At 34.1% G+C, this 18,754-nt stretch overlaps 2 protein-coding genes and 1 pseudogene across 2 annotated transcripts; 2 read left to right on the top strand and 1 right to left on the bottom strand.

The window, feature by feature from the left end:
* Window positions 1-7,226: 7,226 nt before the first annotated feature.
* LOC146917949 (uncharacterized) lies at window positions 7,227-9,278 on the bottom strand. Its single transcript, XM_085721963.1, has 4 exons — window positions 8,823-9,278; window positions 8,324-8,717; window positions 7,875-8,182; window positions 7,227-7,817 (listed from the first exon to the last, which is right to left on the bottom strand). The coding sequence occupies exons 1-4, from the start codon at window positions 9,276-9,278 to the stop codon at window positions 7,227-7,229; spliced, it is 1,749 nt and encodes a 582-aa protein (XP_085578089.1).
* A 1,621-nt stretch (window positions 9,279-10,899) lies between these two features.
* LOC146917948 (F-box only protein 8-like) lies at window positions 10,900-12,162 on the top strand. Its single transcript, XM_085721962.1, has one exon. The coding sequence runs from the start codon at window positions 10,906-10,908 to the stop codon at window positions 12,160-12,162; it is 1,257 nt and encodes a 418-aa protein (XP_085578088.1). The 5' UTR covers window positions 10,900-10,905.
* A 4,408-nt stretch (window positions 12,163-16,570) lies between these two features.
* Window positions 16,571-17,840, top strand: LOC146917947 (F-box/kelch-repeat protein At3g06240-like; annotated as a pseudogene).
* The last annotated feature ends 914 nt before the right edge of the window (window positions 17,841-18,754 follow it).

Genomic DNA, 18,754 nt, shown 5'->3' with positions numbered 1-18,754 from the left:
TTTCTCAGAAGATGGGTTTTCGTGAAGCTAGTAGGGATTGCTGTGAAATTGAAGTGTTTGTTGATTTCTTGTTTCCGTTTTACTCTAGTTATATAGAAAACTTCTTCAGAAAAACAGCTATATATTTTCTTTTTAATCATAGAAAGAAAGATATATTTTGTTAGTAAAAAAAAAAAAAAAAAAAGAAAAGAAAGTATATATAAAAATTAAATTCATTATTAACTTTTTGAGGCAATTAGTAATTAATGTTTTCTACCTAAAAAAAAAGTAATTAATGTTTTCTTTTGACTGATTATTACTTTTTTATACTCCCTCCGTTTCAAAATGAGTGTCGCTTTAGCCAAAAAAAATTGTTTCAAAATGAGTGTCGTTTTACATTTCCAATATAACTTTAATTTTTTTTCTTCCAACTTTACCCTCTCCAACTTTTCTCTCACACAATTTTCAATGCAACTTTAATTTTGTCTTTTTCTTATAAAGTAAGGGCAGTTTAGTAAAAGCGTTATATCCAATGATTATTTCATTCTATTTCTTAATCTGTGTGCCAAAGCCTAAAACGACACTCATTTTGAAATGGAGGGAGTACTATCTTTTGACTAGTTGTTATACATTAACTACTATCTAAAATGTGGTATCTTGACGTTTGTTGATATAATGTTACTAGTATAGTGACCCGTGCCAAGCACGGGGAAATAAAAAACTTTTGGGTAAAATATGCTTTTCGTCCCTGCAATTATAGGTCATTTGAATTTTCGTCCCTGAGCTTACTAATCCTCCCATTTCGTCCCTGTAAAAGTTAATCACTTGAAATTTCGTCCCTCTCCCCTTTTAATCACTGCCACGTCAGCAATTTACCTAAATGGCATGGGGAATTGACGAAAATACCCCTGGCTTATTTTTTTTCCTTAAAAAAAATTTCAAAATTTTGAAAATTCTTTTTTTAAATTAAAAAAATCTGAAAAAATAATTAAAAATCATAAAAAATTTCGGAAAAAAATGTTAAAATTAAAACTGAAATTTTTCGGAGAAAAAATCGTAAAAAAAAATTAGGGAAAAAACTGGGAAAAAAATTTTTGAAGGAAAAAAAACAAAAAAAATAAGCCAGGGGTATTTTCGTCAATTCCAATGCCATTTTGGTAATTTGCTGACGTGGCAGTGATTAAAAGGGGAGAGGGACGAAATGTCAAGTGATTAACTTTTATAGGGACGCAATGGGAGGATTAGTAAGCTCAGGGACGAAAATTCAAATGGCCTATAATTGCAGGGACGAAAAGCATATTTTACCCAAAACTTTTTTGATCAAATGTATAAATTTTATATTATGTTATTTAAAGTTATAAGTGTGGTTATAATTTAAATTTGATATGGGAAAAAATATCATCTTAATTTTGTTAATTTTGTATGGGAAATGTTAACTAGTGCCCCCGGGGCACTGGTTAAGGACTTTAATTAATAACTTTTTATGAAAGTTTGTGTAATAAAGTGCATTGAAAATTGAAACCTTTGACATTTTTAAAGAATAATTACTTGATTTAGAATGATTAAAGAGTGCCCCGGGGGCACTCGTTAACAAAACCCATTTTGTATATATTTTGAAATATCTAAACATTGCACATAACGATTAAAGTATTTGAATTTATACTTATACTAATTATTTGTAGTATAAGATGTACTCATTGTTAAACTTAGCATATGTAATATTTTTGCAAAAATACGCCGACATATTGTATATTATTATTTGTTGACATAATGTATTTTATTAATCATAAAAACTAAAAAATTTGTATTTTTTTATATAATAGTCAGTGTCAGATGTATACACCTAGTCTGTGAATGCAAACGTTAAATATTTTACGGGTGTGTATAAATATAGTTTGGGCTACAAAAACGCCTATTGTCATTTGTTTATATTTTTTACAAAACCAATGGTCTAATGTAAATATTGTATTTTAGAGTAACAACGATGTAAAAAAAAAAAAGTTCCGCGTATTGTTATACCTGAAAAGTGCATCAATTAAAAGTCAATGGCAGGAGGATCTGCTTATATAGAAATTGCATGTCCTGTAGTGACCAGTTCGTCTTACAAAGAAATTAAAAAAAAAAAAACGACTTCCAAACAATACGCAACTTTAGTTTTCTAAATTATAGCAACAACAATTCTAAAACATAACCAATGATCATACTTATTGAAAAACTTCACGATACACAACATTTGTGGTCTCTTTGCAAACATTATTATCTTCATCCACTCGAGAGACGGCGACATAGAGTTGTCCATGCGTGAACACGGGCTTAGGAATATAAACTCCCACTCGAGATAAAGATTGACCCTGACTTTTATTTATTGTCATTGCAAAACAAAGCGTCAATGGAAATTGTCTGCGCCTGAATTTGAAGGGTAGTCCCGGATCACACAGAATAAGATTCATCCTGGGAATGAATACCCTCGTACCTGCCCTTTTTCCTGTAACTACGGTAGCAGCTATCGTGTTGTTCCCTAGATGTGTGATTGTCAGCCTCGTACCATTGCACAGTCCATTGGTCTGATCGATGTTTCTCATCAGCATAACTGGACATCCCACCCTTAGTTTCAACCGGTGATTTGAAATTCCAGAGCTCTTAATACCATTAAGAAATTCCATTGTGAACCACTCGCTTTGGACATCAGAATTTTGACCCGATCAACAAACAGAATCAGAGCTTAATTAATACTCTTTCTCTTCACCTGGAATCAGTGACATCATATACTCGTCAACATGCTCAACTGAATCAAGCGTTGGTGCGAGTATTCCCCTTTCTTGGAAAAATAGCGGGTCGCCAAGATTATCATTCAAATCGAGATACACAAAGTCTATAAGTGACATCAACGGATTTTTTGTGTCCGATATGAGCAAATCTTTAGGAATTTCTACCTTCATTTCACCATTCTTATCCGAAGCGTCGTTGCTGTCTCCAATTGAGAGTATCTACTTGCCAAAATTAGCAATTTCTTCCTGCTCTGCAGGTATCAAAGATGCATCCAATCTCATATTAACAGTAAGCCTCAACACATTACAATAAGCCCATATCTTTGATGAATTGATTGAGGCATCAACAATATATTGTCTCGTTCCTTTTCAGACAACAGGCAATATCTGCCTAAAATCACCACCTAAAACTGTTGTCATTCCACCAAAATGTCTAAACTCATATAGGGGATCATTCTTGGACATGATATCACGCATTGATCAGTCAACTACCTCAAAACACCATCGGTGCATCATTGGAGCCTCATCCCATATTATCAACTTTGCAGCACGCACCAGGTCTGCCCTAGGACTGTCCTTTTCCATCGTAAGCAATAATGCCTCATTAATTTGAATAGGGACTGTCAGCGTCGAGTGTGAGGTTCTTCAACCTGGTAATAGAAGAGCCGCTATACAGCTAGATGCAACATTCAATACAATTAACCCCTTCGATCTAACAACATCCAACAATGTTTTCCATATAAAGGTTTTTCCAGTACCATCGTACCATATAAGAAAAAGAAACCACCGTCGTCAGAACAAACGGACTCCATGATCTTGTCATGCACACATCTTTGTTCATCAGTCAGCATCAGTAACATATCAGTGTGTGTCTTTTCCAGTTCATCTTTGTTGTAATTTAGATCATCAATGATAAGCTTGTTTGTGAAAGTTGGCATGTCTGCTGTGTTTGGCCTGGGCATAGATTTGAAGTTAGTAAGCGACCGCCCGTTTTCTTGAAGCAGCATTTCAATTTCAATCAAACACAAGTTCTATGTTGCATAACACAACCTTCCTTCCAAATCTTTTGTAGGAAAACACTTTGGTTTTGATCCTTTAAATGTCACCACTTGATCCTTGTATCGCAATCATGGCATCTCATCTCCGCTCTTATCTTAACCCTTACATCCATAACCAATACTATATGTTGGATAGTCAAACTCTCTCCATGTAAAACTTTAAATTCAAACAAACATTTCTGTCATAATTCCTAATAAGAAATAAATCTATTTGAGAACATGAAATCCCACTCTTGCATTTATGTCCCCGAGGCTATACCCTCATTCACGCCTTTAAAACTTATCAAACACTCCTTACATTCCCATTTAGATCCCCTCATAGAAAAACATTTTCTCTTTGTGGTATATCTTGAATTAAACCTTTCAAATCCTTCCAAAATTTAACCTTAGAATATTCTTCCAAACCTACCTAAATTGAGTAAACACTCATAACATTAAAGATGTCTTATTTCCTTTAAAAAAATGAAAAATAAAGATGACTTATTAAACTAAAAATTTGTGGGATACAATCAAATCTCACATCCTCTTTACATCCACAACACCCTTTTTCAATTCCTTGTCCACAATAATTCCTACACCATTTTTCAATCTAACTTTTCCAGATTATCAATGCTTAAATCTTAAACTATCTAATTCTTTCGCCTTTTCACCTACCCACATAGTTTCTTGTTGGCACATAAAATTAATATTCATTTTAGTCATAGCCGTAACTATTTCCATATATGTTCAAGTAAGGGTTCTTTTATTCCATGTTCTAAAATGGATCGTACTCTAATTAACTAACTTCTTTACCCACACTCGTTCACAAAGATGTGGAGACCCTTGTTTATTTTTTACTGCATTCAATCAGCGATATATACATCATTGCTCATTTAACATTGTATCTGAGCTATACAACGCGTTTCTTCTACGTATTGACCCATTGTTTACACTATTATATACTCAGTCCATGTCATAGAGATTCAAAGTGTTTCAATTAAATTCAAGTGTTCAAATTTTAATTAGTAGAGTCTAGTCCAAGTCTTGAAATTTTTATAATATAGAATGCCATTTAATTATATATATTTTAAAGATTTTTTTAAAAAAATTACGTGTAATTATTTATTGATCCAACCTAATGAAACTTGATTGCATCGGGTAATAGATAACAATGAAAACCGACCCATCCCGTGAACACCTGTAGGCGTGGATGCTGAAGCATGTTTGCTTAATTTTTTTTTTTTAAATAGGTATCATCATCCATAATTAATTTTTTTTATACCCATGATGATCATAAACTTATGTTTCCTTAAATTTAATTTTTTTTTGTTGAATGATTTTTCTTACAAACGACGAAGGAATTAAATGATTGTATTTCCTATGTTAGTGGTCATTTACTATTGATTGATTTTATTTCCCTCATCAATGGAACTCTCTTCAGTTCATTAAAAAACAATGACATTTTGAAAGTGTTCATCCCACTTTTACTTAAAAAATGGTTATTTTTTAGGACAAAAAACAGGTATATTTTTATTTTATTTTTCAGGAGAAGGAGATGGTTTGCATGGTATAATATGAGTTAGACTATCCGTTGAACTCTCTTTTATTATGTATTATTTTCCTTATTAAAATTCAAACATTTAAATATCCAATTGTCATTCTTTATCTTTTGATAAAATGTCTTTTTTAATTCTGATTTAATGCACATTAGGATTATAGAAATCAATACTTTTTTAATGATTTATATAATAAAAAAATCTATAATAAAAACAATAAAAATTGAAATTTTTGGAAATAAAAAACTATAATAAGCATTTATAAGTATAGTAGAAATTTTCACAACTAATTAGTTACCTTATTTTTAACTTTCATTTAAAATTTAAGGTTGACCATAATTTTTTTCCGTTAAATTTTAAATTAGCAACCACATAATATCAAATAAGTTATTTGTCCCAAATTTTGTATTTCATGCTTTGATTGATTCTCTTGATTCCAAGAACTTTCTTGGTTTGATTTTTTTTTTAATGATGGTTTGATTTAAAATATTCCTTGAATTTGTTTTTTGTGATTGCCTTGGTTGAAGCATTTCAAATTTTCTACAATCTGTTTACTTTTAATGCAATTAATTCTTAATTCATGAGTTTTATTTTTTAAATAAAAGAGGATTTTTTTTATTATGGTTTAAAAGTTATTCAATGGTGATTGACTATGGAAAACGGAAAACTTGCTATTTTCAAATAGGATTATCAAAGTATGTGTTTATTTTTTTAAAAAGAAAATAGAATTTTTTTTATGCTTATTTAAAGATTATTGACAGTAAAAAAGGATAAATATTAGAATTAATGCATATATATCTTGCACATTAATACATATACAATTCTACAAATGTAAAATTTCTTCGTCAGAGTGAAAAAGATATAGTACAAATATCATTCTTTTAACATTCACCTCGAAGCAAACCTTTACCTTCAAAGGACATTAATGTTAATAGAATTGGTCCCTGAACCCATCCATGGACCATGCATACTTGATTCACCTCTAAGCAAACCTTCAACCCATTCTTTTTTTTGTTGAACTTATGGATATAGTACATTTGATGTACGATAATTTAAAACTATAATGATGAACAACAAAAAACATATGAATTTGATTTATATAATTTTTATATAGAGATTTTAAATTGTCTTATTTTTAGGTGATGTTTATATTTTTAAAATTATATTTATACCAATAAGGTTTGTAAAATATATTTTAATTTATTTAACGTTTTTATATATGCTTAAAATTATGTTTGTATAAAATTTATTTAATATATACAAACTTCTCAAATAAGTTGACTATCTGGGAAAAAAAAATAGTTTACATATCATTAATGCATAAAAATCATATGATTCTCCTTCCTTTCTCCAATAAATGTATAAGACCTTCCTTTCTCCAGTAAATGTATAAGATAATCTATTAATGATTTTAAATTAATTTAATCAAAATAATGTGATTCACATTACCTTTTAAAATTAATAATGGTTTTTTGTGAATATTGAATAATTAAGTTTGTTAATATCTTTTTTTTTTTTTTTTATAAGCAAGGAGAGAGGACAGGCATCAGGAGACAGCATCGACATCCTAACTAGGTTGGCACCCCGAGCTACATCCATCCTACGCCGCCAAACTCGAAAAATTTATTAAAAAACAAGGGGGAAAAGATATTTACAAAAGGTGGGGGGACTATACCAAAACCCACCAAAAAACAGCAGAAAACAGAAAAAAAAAAACATAGGAAAAAAAAAACAGCCCAAAAATAGATTAAGGGAATCTATAATTAGGTAACCCGCATCTGTCCCTATAAAAATCAATCTTCACCTCATCTGGAAGATCGTCAAGCCAAATCTCACCAACTATGGAGTGACCCAAAGCAGCCAACTTATCTGCACAACAGTTTCCTTCACGGTTGAGTGTCACCCCGTGCACGGGATTTGGAAGGCTGCTTTGATAAAACATGTTGTACCTTAAGTTTTTGCTTCTGATTTCGTGTAAGAACAGGCATGAAACCAGCAGCTGCTTCAGCTGCTGATCTTGCATCATAATCACAGACTCTTTCCCACAAATCTAAGCCATGTTGGATATTCTTGCTAGGATGAACCTCTTGTCTTTGCAAAATAACCACATTCTGATCCTTTGCGGAGGGCATACCTCCATCAACCACACTTGATGCTTCGGTAACCATAGGTACTTTCAGCGCTTGTGAACCAGCAAGTACATCATCTGTACCCTCCAGCGACGCATCAGAATTCTCAATTGTAACAATTGGAGGATCAATGAGAGAAATATCGTGATGGTCTTGGAAATCAGCCGACACCTCATGCATGTCATCATGCTCAACAGGGGATGGTCTTGAAACACTCTCACTAACACCCTTGGGACTCTCCACCAGCTCCCGTGGGCTCACATGATCATGTTCCACACCATCCTGAAGCGGTTCAGAAACCTCATCAACCGTGGGAATCGCCAACTCCTCCCTCGATGTCTGAGTTGTCTGTTCCACTCCGTCAGGTCATATGTCCTCACGCCCAAGAGGGGATGAGTGTGTTACATGCTCAATAAAACCGTTAGGACTCTCCACCAGCTCCCTCGGGCTCACATGATTGTGTTTCACACTATCCAGAAGCGAGTTAGTAACAGCAGTCACCGTGGGGCTCTCCAACACCTCCCGCGATGTCTGATGAGACCTCACCACTTCTATAGGTTGCACATCATCGTGCTCTACAGGGGAAACAACCTTCTCTAACACAGGCATAGGTATATCTAACTCTTCAGTTGATGTACGATCAATACGATCGAAAACATAATGAAGCGGCCGAAAGCTGAACGAGTTTGATGATAAGTCTGAAACCGGCACTGCTGGTAATGAAACCGGAATTGATTGAGTGATATTGTTGATAGGGGTCGGAACTGAAGTAGCCTATGTTGTCTGAGAAGCTCGGACCGTAGTCCTGGTAGTGGTGGTAACTGTGGAGTTGACAGGAATCCATGACTCAGTACCTCCCAAGGCCGATGTAGAAGTACCCCTACCAATGTGTTGTCGTGATTTAGGGGGCGCACCAACATTTTCTTTGGCCGGTTGTTTCCCACGATCCACTTTCTCTTTGGCAGCTTGCAAATTTAACCATCGACAAGTCGTGATGTTATAACCAATGGAATAACAATGATGGGAAAACAAAGGCCTCCGTTCATATTGTATCTCCACCATGAACGCAAACCCATCACGTTCAACAAGAACCTCGTCATATGCTTTCTTCGATAAATCAATGTCCACTAAAATGCGAGCATAATGACCAAACGTACGATTTCTAGTTGGCCCATCGATATCTATAGGTGTTCCAACTGCGCTTGCAATTTCCTTCAAGGTTCTCTCCCGCCAATACTCTTGCGGTAACTCCACCAAACGAATCCAAAGAGAAACATGTGTTTGTTTTTGCACCAAAAGCTTGAAGTCTTTGGTCCACTAGGAGAATCTTAACAAACCAGGCTTGAGGTTTACCGTGCCTGCTGCCCAAATTTTCTTTAAATCTTCCATCGATTCGAAATGAAAATCATAAAATCCCTTACCAAGAGGCACCATTTTCCAGCCTGCCGTTGTCTTCCAAATCTTCCCAATTTTAGCACTGAGATCACGCGCAGAGAAAGGTTTATCCCCTTTGTTAAGAGTCAAACGTGCCCTTAACACCTTCCTACAATCTTCAACTCCCTTCCGGTATTCCTCCTGACAGATTTTGATGCTTAATGCATCCCCTTTAATGCACGGAGAAGGGAATGGTCTGTCGTCAATTTCCTTTGTCCCCACAAGGGCTGATGCGTAGGACAATTGTTGTGCTGAATCAGAAGGTACTGTTTTCGTTATTGGTACTGAAGCATGTGGTACCAGAGCTGCAGATTGCACCGTAGCTGAAAATGGTGCAGCTTCCGACACACACGGCCATTGGCACGCATAAGCCATGTTTGTGTTTCGATCCACCATACCAGTTCTCGTATTGATACACACGTGGTTCAACCTTTGTAATGCTCAGAGGCATTAACGCGGTTGCGCGACACCAATTTTAAGAACCAGACTGAGTGAATTCAATTTTAATAATAATTGAATTCAAAATGAATTCAACCCAATTCGCAAGTGCAGTACCGAATGGATGGGCAATTCAAAGAAAATATTTCAAATGATTCACCAAGAAGAAGCTAGCAATAATTGGTATCCTAATAATGAATAGGAAAACCAATCACACCACTTCAACGTGAATGAATTGGGAAAATCCACCAAAAGCACTCAAACATGTAGATGAACAAAATCAAGATCGAAGACGCCGCTCATGCTAGGTCAATGAACGCCGCTCCAAATCATCAATTTAGTGTGACTTTAATTTCGATAGATGTTAACATTTCATCTAACTAGAACAATTTTAGCCAAACTTTAATTAGCTTTGGGCTCTGGCTAACTCCAAATTAATTGTCAGTTTGTTAATATCTCATCAAACTACTATTTGTATAGACCAATTTTCGTTTTGTATATTCGATTTGTGAAAAGAAAAAAGCAACATCGTTGTGTTAGAAAGAATGAAGACAATAGGAAGAAAAAAACAATAATAATGGATGTCCAACTCGAATTTCTCATTCTCCCCCATAACCAATAATGGATGTCCTTACTTAATTTTAATAGCATTTTTAATCCCTACAAAAAATTTCTGCACTCAATATTAGTCCTTACTCAATCCAAATTTGTTTAATTTATGCTTAAACCCTTAGTTTTTCAACAATTTTTTACAGGCGTGTTAAGAACGTTATTAAAAGGTCCTCCGAAAAAAAATATTGCAAAAATTTGATTTCTACGTCCATAGTTTTGTTACTTATATCTTAAACTTTTGTCGTTTTAAAAAATTCATATTTAATTTATTTCATGTTAAAAAATTATGGATTTTAGTAAATGAACCTTTCATAGTGTTCTAAACTTGTATAAAAAGAATTGTTAAAAAATTTAAGAGTTTAAGGATAATTAAACAAAATTTATTTTAGCAGGGACTAAAATTATAAGTAAATTTTTTTTGTAGGGATTAAAAAAGCTATTAAAATTAAGTAAGGACTAAACTTAGAAGGTCGGAATTTTATAGGGACCAAAAACATATTTAACCCTAAAAATTAAGGGTATTTTTGGAAAGAAAAGTCCAACCCAAAAGTGTGCTGAAAGGGGTAGTTTTCTTTATATATAGTATATAATAGTATAGATAAAAAAAGATCTATTTTCTTTATATATAATAAATTTTTTTGAAGTATATAGTATAGATAATAAAAAGTTTAATTTAGTTAAAAGAAAATATATAACTAGTCAAAATAAAATTAGTAATCTTTCAAAAAGAAAACAATATTAGTATATAATTGCCTCAACCAGATTTGGATTTTGAAGTTTGTTATAACAAAAAAAAGATTTGGAGTAAAAATTAATTTAGTTTTTTTTTTGAAAGATTAATTTGAAATCATATTTGAAAACCTAAATTTCATGTTAGCAAAAGACGCTATCTCTACGTGAGTGTCAGTGTGGTTCACGTCAGGCGCTATCGCTTGCTACTGTGATGAAATCAATGGATTCTCTTTCAACTGAAAAGGTTAGCAATCATATTCACGAAGATATTGCGTTTTCCATTCTTTCGAAATTGCCTATAAAATCTTTGAAACGATTTAGTTCCGTAAGTAAATCATGGTCTTGCTTATTTGAAAATCCTATTTTCATGAATTTGTACCGCAACAGTTTCATATCCGATGCTTACGAGGACGATGGTTCATGTCTCCTCCTCCAACAGACTCTGCCATATCCATCAAATCATAGTCATGTGTTGTATTTGCTTTTTGGTGAGAGGTTTGAGAATAAAGTCAAATTAGGTTCGCCACCTCTGTTCAGGGAGTGTAACAACCCTGGTTTTATATTGGGTCCCGTTATTAACGGAATTGTTTTTCTTTACCACCGTAGTACAAATGTTGTATTATGGAATCCAACTATTGACGAATTTAAGGTCCTTCCTCGAAGCCCAACTGAATTAGTACGGTCGTCAGTACGTTTTGAGATTAAAGTGAAATGGCTTCATGGATTTGGTTATGATCATGCTAGAGATGACTATAAGGTCGTTCAACATGTACATTATAAATTAAAAAATTATTGTGACTATGAAAGTGATAGTGACTCTGAAATCGATGGCGTGTCACGCGACGATGTGTGGGAGATATACAGCCTAAGAAGTAACTCTTGGAGGAAACTTGATTTGGATATGCCTTGTGGTATGAGGACTTATGTAGGTGTCTATGTGTACTTGAACGGAGTGTGTCATTGGTGGAATGTCGATGTCGATGATGATGATTATGATGAAGAAGCATTTTTGGTGTCATTTGACTTAAGCATGGAGGTGTTTTGTAAAACACTCATGCCCTCAACTTTGATTGATAATTTTGATTCTGGATGTGAGATGAGACGCTTTCGATGTGAGATGAGACACTTGATGGTATTAAATGACCACATTGCTTTTTTATCATATTATTACCAGTCGCCTACTTTTCACATATCAATTTTGGGTGAAGTTGGTGTGAAGGAGTCTTGGACTAAACTCTTCATTCTTGGGCCCTTTCCTGGCATTGATCATCCTATTGGAGAGGGAAAGAATGGTGATTTATTCTTCATAAGAGATGATAAAGAACTGGTTTTGTTTAACATGAGAACCCAGATGATGAAGGAGCTTGGTATTAAAGGGAAAAGGCATTGTTGTCAGGTAGTCATTTACAAGGAAAGCCATCTTCCCTTTCTTTCAAAAACAAAAAAAAGAAAAGCCATCTTCCCATTGGAGGAATAAATGGTTGATTTTTTTTCCTTTTTAATCTCAGATTTCACCTTGGAGGTTTATGGCAATGGTTATTAGGTTTTTAACTTTTATGCAAATTTAGTTTCAAGACAAGTTATAGAACGATTGATGATATGAATCTTGGTTTATGGATTTAATTTTGATGTTTAATCTCTTTCTATTTGTGAATTGCTTTTTTATTCCATGATGCTGTCATGCTTAATGGTTTGTAAATAATCTGTTCAATGGTTTGTTAAAAGCTTTAAACTTGAAGGGCATCTTTTTGCTTATTGTTGGTAAAGTTCTACTGTGTTGAGATTGACAGTCTTCTATCACATTTCGTTGTTTTCAACAATATGTCGAAGGTAAGATTTCTCAATATGTCTAAGGAGGATCATTCATTTGTATAGGGTAGCTGTCCTATACCAATGAATGATCCTCCTTATACATGTTGAGTTTTCTTGAGAATCGAGTGTGGTATTGTAATTAGGTAGCATTTATGTATTGTTGAGTGCATTATGGTTTTTGAAATAAATATGTTGTTTTGCTCAAACCAAAAGATTCTGCACACAGCCTTAATATTGTGCTATTGTATCTAAATCATAGAAATGACATATGCATAATCTGTTTTCTCCTGGTTTTGATCATGATCAATTATAACATATGCATTTGTTCAAAAAAAATTATGACATATGCATAATCTGTTATATATCTCCTGGTTGTTAGGGTGACATACCAAAATTAATTACAGAAAATTTTGGAATGCTTGTCTGTGGAGGTCATTCTGTGGTTTTTCACTTTTTTGGTTGCCGTATTCAAGTTAAAGTGAGACTTTCAGGTTGAAATTGTGAAGCATATAAATCTGCAATCTAGATGGAAATTTTTAGGATGCAGACTATGAAGGGATAATTTGATTTCCCCCCTAATTAAACTGAGCTTTCTTATGGTTTGCTAAATTGCTAATGCTGAGAATCGAGTTTGGTATTGTAATTAGGTAGCATATATGTATTGTTGAGTGCATTATGGTTTTCGAAATAGAAGATTAAAGGAATAAATATGTTGTTTTGCTTAAAACAAAAGCATCTGCGAACAAGCTTAAATGTTGTACTATTGTATTGAAATGCATTGAATTATAAGCTCGTTTCATAAGCTCTTGTGGATGAATCCAGGGTTATTCATCTCATTACAGACGTGCATTCCAAATATTAGAAATGGCATATGAATAATATGTTATCTCCTGGTTGTTAGGGTGACATACCAAAATTAATTACATTTTTATTAAGATCGAGTTGTTATCCGTTTTAGAACCTTAACCTTACGACATCCAAAAGAGCCAAAATCAGTCAGTATACACTGTCCACTGACATACCAAAAAGTGTATTTTGCTATGTGTTTCTGTTTATATCTCTGAAGTTGAAGGATGTTATGGTTTTGATATGGTAAAAAAATTATTTTTAACAAAACTTTAGGGAAATGAATGATATATAAATTAGGTGATATGCACATGCAATTTAGAAGGTTATAATTTAGATCATTAATGTAGTGCCAGATGCCGAGTGAGAAAAATGATTGAGGAACACGCAAATGCATGGATGAATTTTTTAGGTGTGAGTGATCAGTTCTTTATAGATTAAGAATGAACTAATTGTTTGATATATATAAGAGTGGTGATCCATTTATACTTTAACATCAAAAGAATTTGAGTAGAGATGTGGTGTCTTGATTGATTGTTGGTTATCATTGAACCGTTGTCAGTGTTGAAGCTCCCCGAATTCACTAACAAACATATAGTTTTTTCTATTAAAGATGACTTCGAGAACTTTAAGTATAAAAATATGAGAGCTTTTATTTCTCGTATGATTTTAAAAAACTACACAAGATCGAAAGTACGATAAACAAACATTTTCGTTTGAACTATGGTTCTCCAAACGACATAAAATAGTTTATTTATTTATTTTTGTTTTGGAAAGTATGCATTCAAAAGTTGTAGAGTGACCAAAGTTTACAAACAAATTCATACAACATTTTGCTTCTAGTTGACAAGTGAAGTCTCCCAATCTAGAGAGTTGAGAAATAATTTCGTCATAACTCATAAAGGGCTAGAGGAGCAAGATTAACAGTCACAAAAGAGTTCATCACAAAAATAACACGATTGAGAAAGTTCCCTAGCATGCTTATTGCTTATTGTGGAATTGCTCGATAAAAGTACCAATGAAGTCCATAGTGTATTATTCCTCGATAAAAATCATCCCTCAGTTGTTTTTCCTTCTATCCTAATTGAATAAGTGATTTCACATATTTTCAGTTTTCTTTCGTTTGTTTTTGTTATATTGTCGTCTCTGCACGACTTTGTTTGTTTTAATTATTCGTCTTTGTGCGGTGTGTTATTGATTTCCTGTCTTAGTGCGGTGTTTATTTGATTCAGGTTGAAAGATTAGTTTTGAGCAAGTGCAAATCCGATTAGTGACTTTGGCGCCGTCAACGTTGCAGATCCGAAGACATGAGTATTTCAAAGACTTCAATATAGTCATATTTATGCATATGTACTTTGCTATTTTATGCTATTAACATGGATGCTGTGAGTTTATTCATAGATTCATCCATTTTGTTTTTAGCGAATTCGGATTTGTATTGTATTGATGTATTCTATCAATTTGGATGAATGAATATCATTTAATTTTGTCAAAAAAAAAAAAAAAAGTTGAACTATTTTAGTGATGGACTGGTGGTAAACACGCCAATACTTAATAAGAATAATTTAATAAAATTAGGAATACTACCTTACAACAACAACCAAGCCTTATCCCACTAAGTGGGGTCGGCTACATGGATCAAATGCCGCCATAATGTTCTATCAAAGACCATATTTGGATCCAACTCATTGACCTCTAAATCTTTTCTAATGGTTTCTCTAATGGTTTTCTTAGGTCTTCCTCTACCTCTTTTAACCTGACTCTCCTCCATTTGATCTACTCTTCTTACCACGGCGTCTACTGGTCTTCTCTCTACATGTCCAAACCATCTAAGCCTATTTTCTACCAACTTTTCTACTATAGGTGCTACCCCCACTCTCTCTCTAATGATGTCATTCCTAATCCTATCATGTCTAGTCTTACCACTCATCCAACGCAACATCCTCATCTCCGCTACGCTTACTTTACTCTCGTGTTGGCTCTTAACCGCCCAACACTCCGTACCATACAACATTGCCGGTCTGACTGCTGTCCGATAGAACTTTCCTTTCAGCTTAAGTGGTACCTTCTTATCGCACAAAACACCTGAGGCTCTTCTCCATTTCAACCACCCAGCTTGAATACGATAATGTACATCAGCTTCTATTTCTCCGTCATTTTGTACTATGGACCCAAGATATCTAAACCGTGTAACTTGGGGTATGATATGATCTCCAACTTTCACCTCTAAGGTAGACCCACTTCTCCTTTTACTGAAGTTACATTCCATATACTCCGTCTTGTTTCTACTCAGGCAGAAACCATACGCTTCTAAGGCTTGCCTCCAAGTCTCTAGCCTCCCATTTAAATCCTCCCTCGACTCACCAAGCAAGACTACATCATCTGCAAAAAGCATACATCTCGGTGCTAACTCTTGGATGTGTTCCGTCAGTACATCCAAAACTAAAGTAAAAAGATAAGGACTTAGGGTTGACCCTTGGTGCAGTCCTATTGTTATGGGAAAATCTCCGGTATCCCCATCCTGCGTCCTCACACTAGTCGAAGCGCCCTCATACATATCCTGGATAGCTCTAATATAGGCAATCCTCACCCCTTTCTTCTCCAGGGCTTTCCACAAAATCTCTCTAGGTACTCTATCATACGCCTTCTCCAAATCAATGAAAACTAAGTGCAAGTCTTTTTTATCCGTCCGATATCGCTCCATCACGCGTCGAAGTAAGTAGATCGCTTCCATAGTCGACCTCCCAGGCATAAAACCAAATTGGTTATCCGTAACGTGAGTCTCTTTTCTTAGTCTTCGCTCAATTACCCTTTCCCATAGACAAAAATAAAATAAAAATTAGGAATACTACTAAATATCTCTATGCATATGTTTTAAATTCAATGTAGTTTTTTTCGTTAGTTTTTAAATAATTTTATATTTGTGAAAAAACTTAATTTAATTTAGTTAAAATAAAATAGATAACTAGTCAAAAGAAAATTAGTAACCTTTCAAAAAGAAAAAAATATTAGTAAATAATTGCCTCAACCAGATTTGGATTTTGAAGTTTGTTATATATATAAAAAAAAGATTTGGAGTAAAAATTAATTTAGTTTTTCTATATAAATTGTTAGTGTATACAAAAAACGAGAAATCATTTGAAAACCTAAATTTCATGTTAGCAACAGACACTATCTCTACGTGAGTGTCAGTGTGGTTCACATCAGACTCGCTTGTTACTGTGATGAAATCGATGGATTCTCTTTCAACTGAAAAGGTGAGCAATCATATTCACGAAGATATTGCATTTTCCATTCTCTCAAAATTGCCTCTAAAATCTTTGAAACGATTTACTTCAGTAAGTAAATCATGGTCTTGCTTATTTGAAAACCCTATTTTCATGAACATGTACCGCATGAGTTTCATATCTGATGCCCATGAGGACGATGGTTCATGTCTCCTCCTACAACAGACTCTGCCAGATCCGTCCGATCATGGTTATGTGTTGTATTTGCTTTCTGGCGAGACGTTTGAGAAGAAAGTCAAATTATGTCCGCCACCTCTGTTTAGAGAGATTAACAACCCTGGTTTTATATTGGGTCCCGTTATTAACGGAATCATGTGTCTTTGCCAAAATGGTACAACTGTTGTATTATGGAATCCAACTACCGACGAATTTAAGCTCCTTCCTCCAAGCCCTACTCAGTTAGAGCCCTCGGTACGTTATGAGATTGAACTGAAAAAGCTTCACGGATTTGGTTATGACCGTGTTAGAGATGACTATAACGTCATTAGACATGTACATTATGAATTAAATTTATCTGACTATCAAAATTATAGTGACTCTGAAGGTGATGATGAAAATGATAGTTACCGTGTGTCACGCGACGACGTGTGGGAGATGTATAGCTTAAGAAGTAACTCTTGGAGGAAACTTGATTTGGATATGCCTTGTGGTATGGCGACTTTTGTAGGTGTCTATGTGTACTTGAATGGAGTGTGTCATTGGTGGACTTATGATGATGATTATGATAAAGAAGCATATTTGGTGTCATTTGACTTAAGCAAGGAGGTGTTTTGTAAAACACTCATGCCCTCAACTTTGATTGATAATTTTGATTCTGGATGTGCGATGAGACGCTTTAGATGTGTGATGAGACACTTGTCGGTATTAAATGACCACATTGCTTTGATCTCATATTATGAAAAAGTTACTTTTCACATATCAATTTTGGGTGAAGTTGGTGTAAAGGAGTCTTGGACTAAACTCTTTATTCTTGGACCCTTACCTGGCATTCATCGTCCTATTGGAGAGGGAAAGAATGGGGATTTATTCTTCGGAAGAAAATGATAACGAGCTGGTTTGGTTTAACCTGAGAACCCAGATGATGGCGAAGCTTGGTATTAAAGGATACTGGCATTGTTGTCAGGTAGTCATTTACAAGGAAAGCCATCTTCCCTTTCTTTCAAAAACAAAAAAGCTCGGTAATAAATGGTTGAATATTTTTCTTTTTTAATCTCAGATTTCACCCTAGAGGTTTATGGCAATGGTTATTAGGTTTTTTCCATGTATACATCATAATATTATGTTCAAGACAAGTTACAAAACAATTAATGATATGAATCTTTCTATTTGTGGTTTGTTTTTTTATTTCGTGTGCAAGAATGATGTTTAAAGTCAGTTAGAACAATTTCTATTGTATAAATAACTCTGTTGTGTAATTTGAGTAATGAAATTTATAATGTCCAGTTTAATTCTTTTTAACTATTCACTACACTGTCAAGTGAATCAGAAGCAGTATACATTGAAAAAAGTGTATTTTGCTATGTGTTTCTGTTTATATCTCGGAAGTTGAAGGATGTTACGGTTTTGACTGCTCTTCAGGTCTTGATTATGTCTTTTAACTATTCACTACAATGCATATGGTTTGGTTCCAAGTCGACTAGGTAAGCGTGTTGGATGAGTCCGGTGTTAACACCAGGTTGAATCTTCTCATTTTTTTCTTTAACTGTTATTATTGTTTCTGTCGAGATAATGTTGAAGTTATCACGCATCTTTGTTCCTTTTCTTTTTCTTTTTTCATTTTGTTGTTGGATCGAAAATTCAAAAATGGATAACATAATATGTCGTCGCAATCCCAGAAAAACCCTAAAGCCAACTCCCTTAGATTCCTTTCAATAAAGTCTTTATGCTGATCCAGAATAAAAGACAGAATTGAGGAATTTCAATACATTGAATGGAGAGATTTCTGCAGAAGCTACAAACTTAGGACTGAAGAAACTCCACTGGACAGCACCAAAAGCAGGAACCAAGATAGATTTAAAGTGAATTAAAGTAATAATCCTTAGAAAATACTCTCATTCGAGGGCAAAAATGACTGTGTGGAATTCTACCTCGTTTGAGTCTCTCACACCCACAGAGGCTGCAAAC

Source organism: Medicago sativa, chromosome 6, assembly GCF_051527215.1.
Source record: "Medicago sativa cultivar Bolivia chromosome 6, Bolivia_mono, whole genome shotgun sequence".
Classification (NCBI taxonomy): Eukaryota; Viridiplantae; Streptophyta; class Magnoliopsida; order Fabales; family Fabaceae; genus Medicago; species Medicago sativa.
Note: the sequence above shows the minus strand (reverse complement) of the source record. Positions and strands in the feature narration are given on the sequence as shown.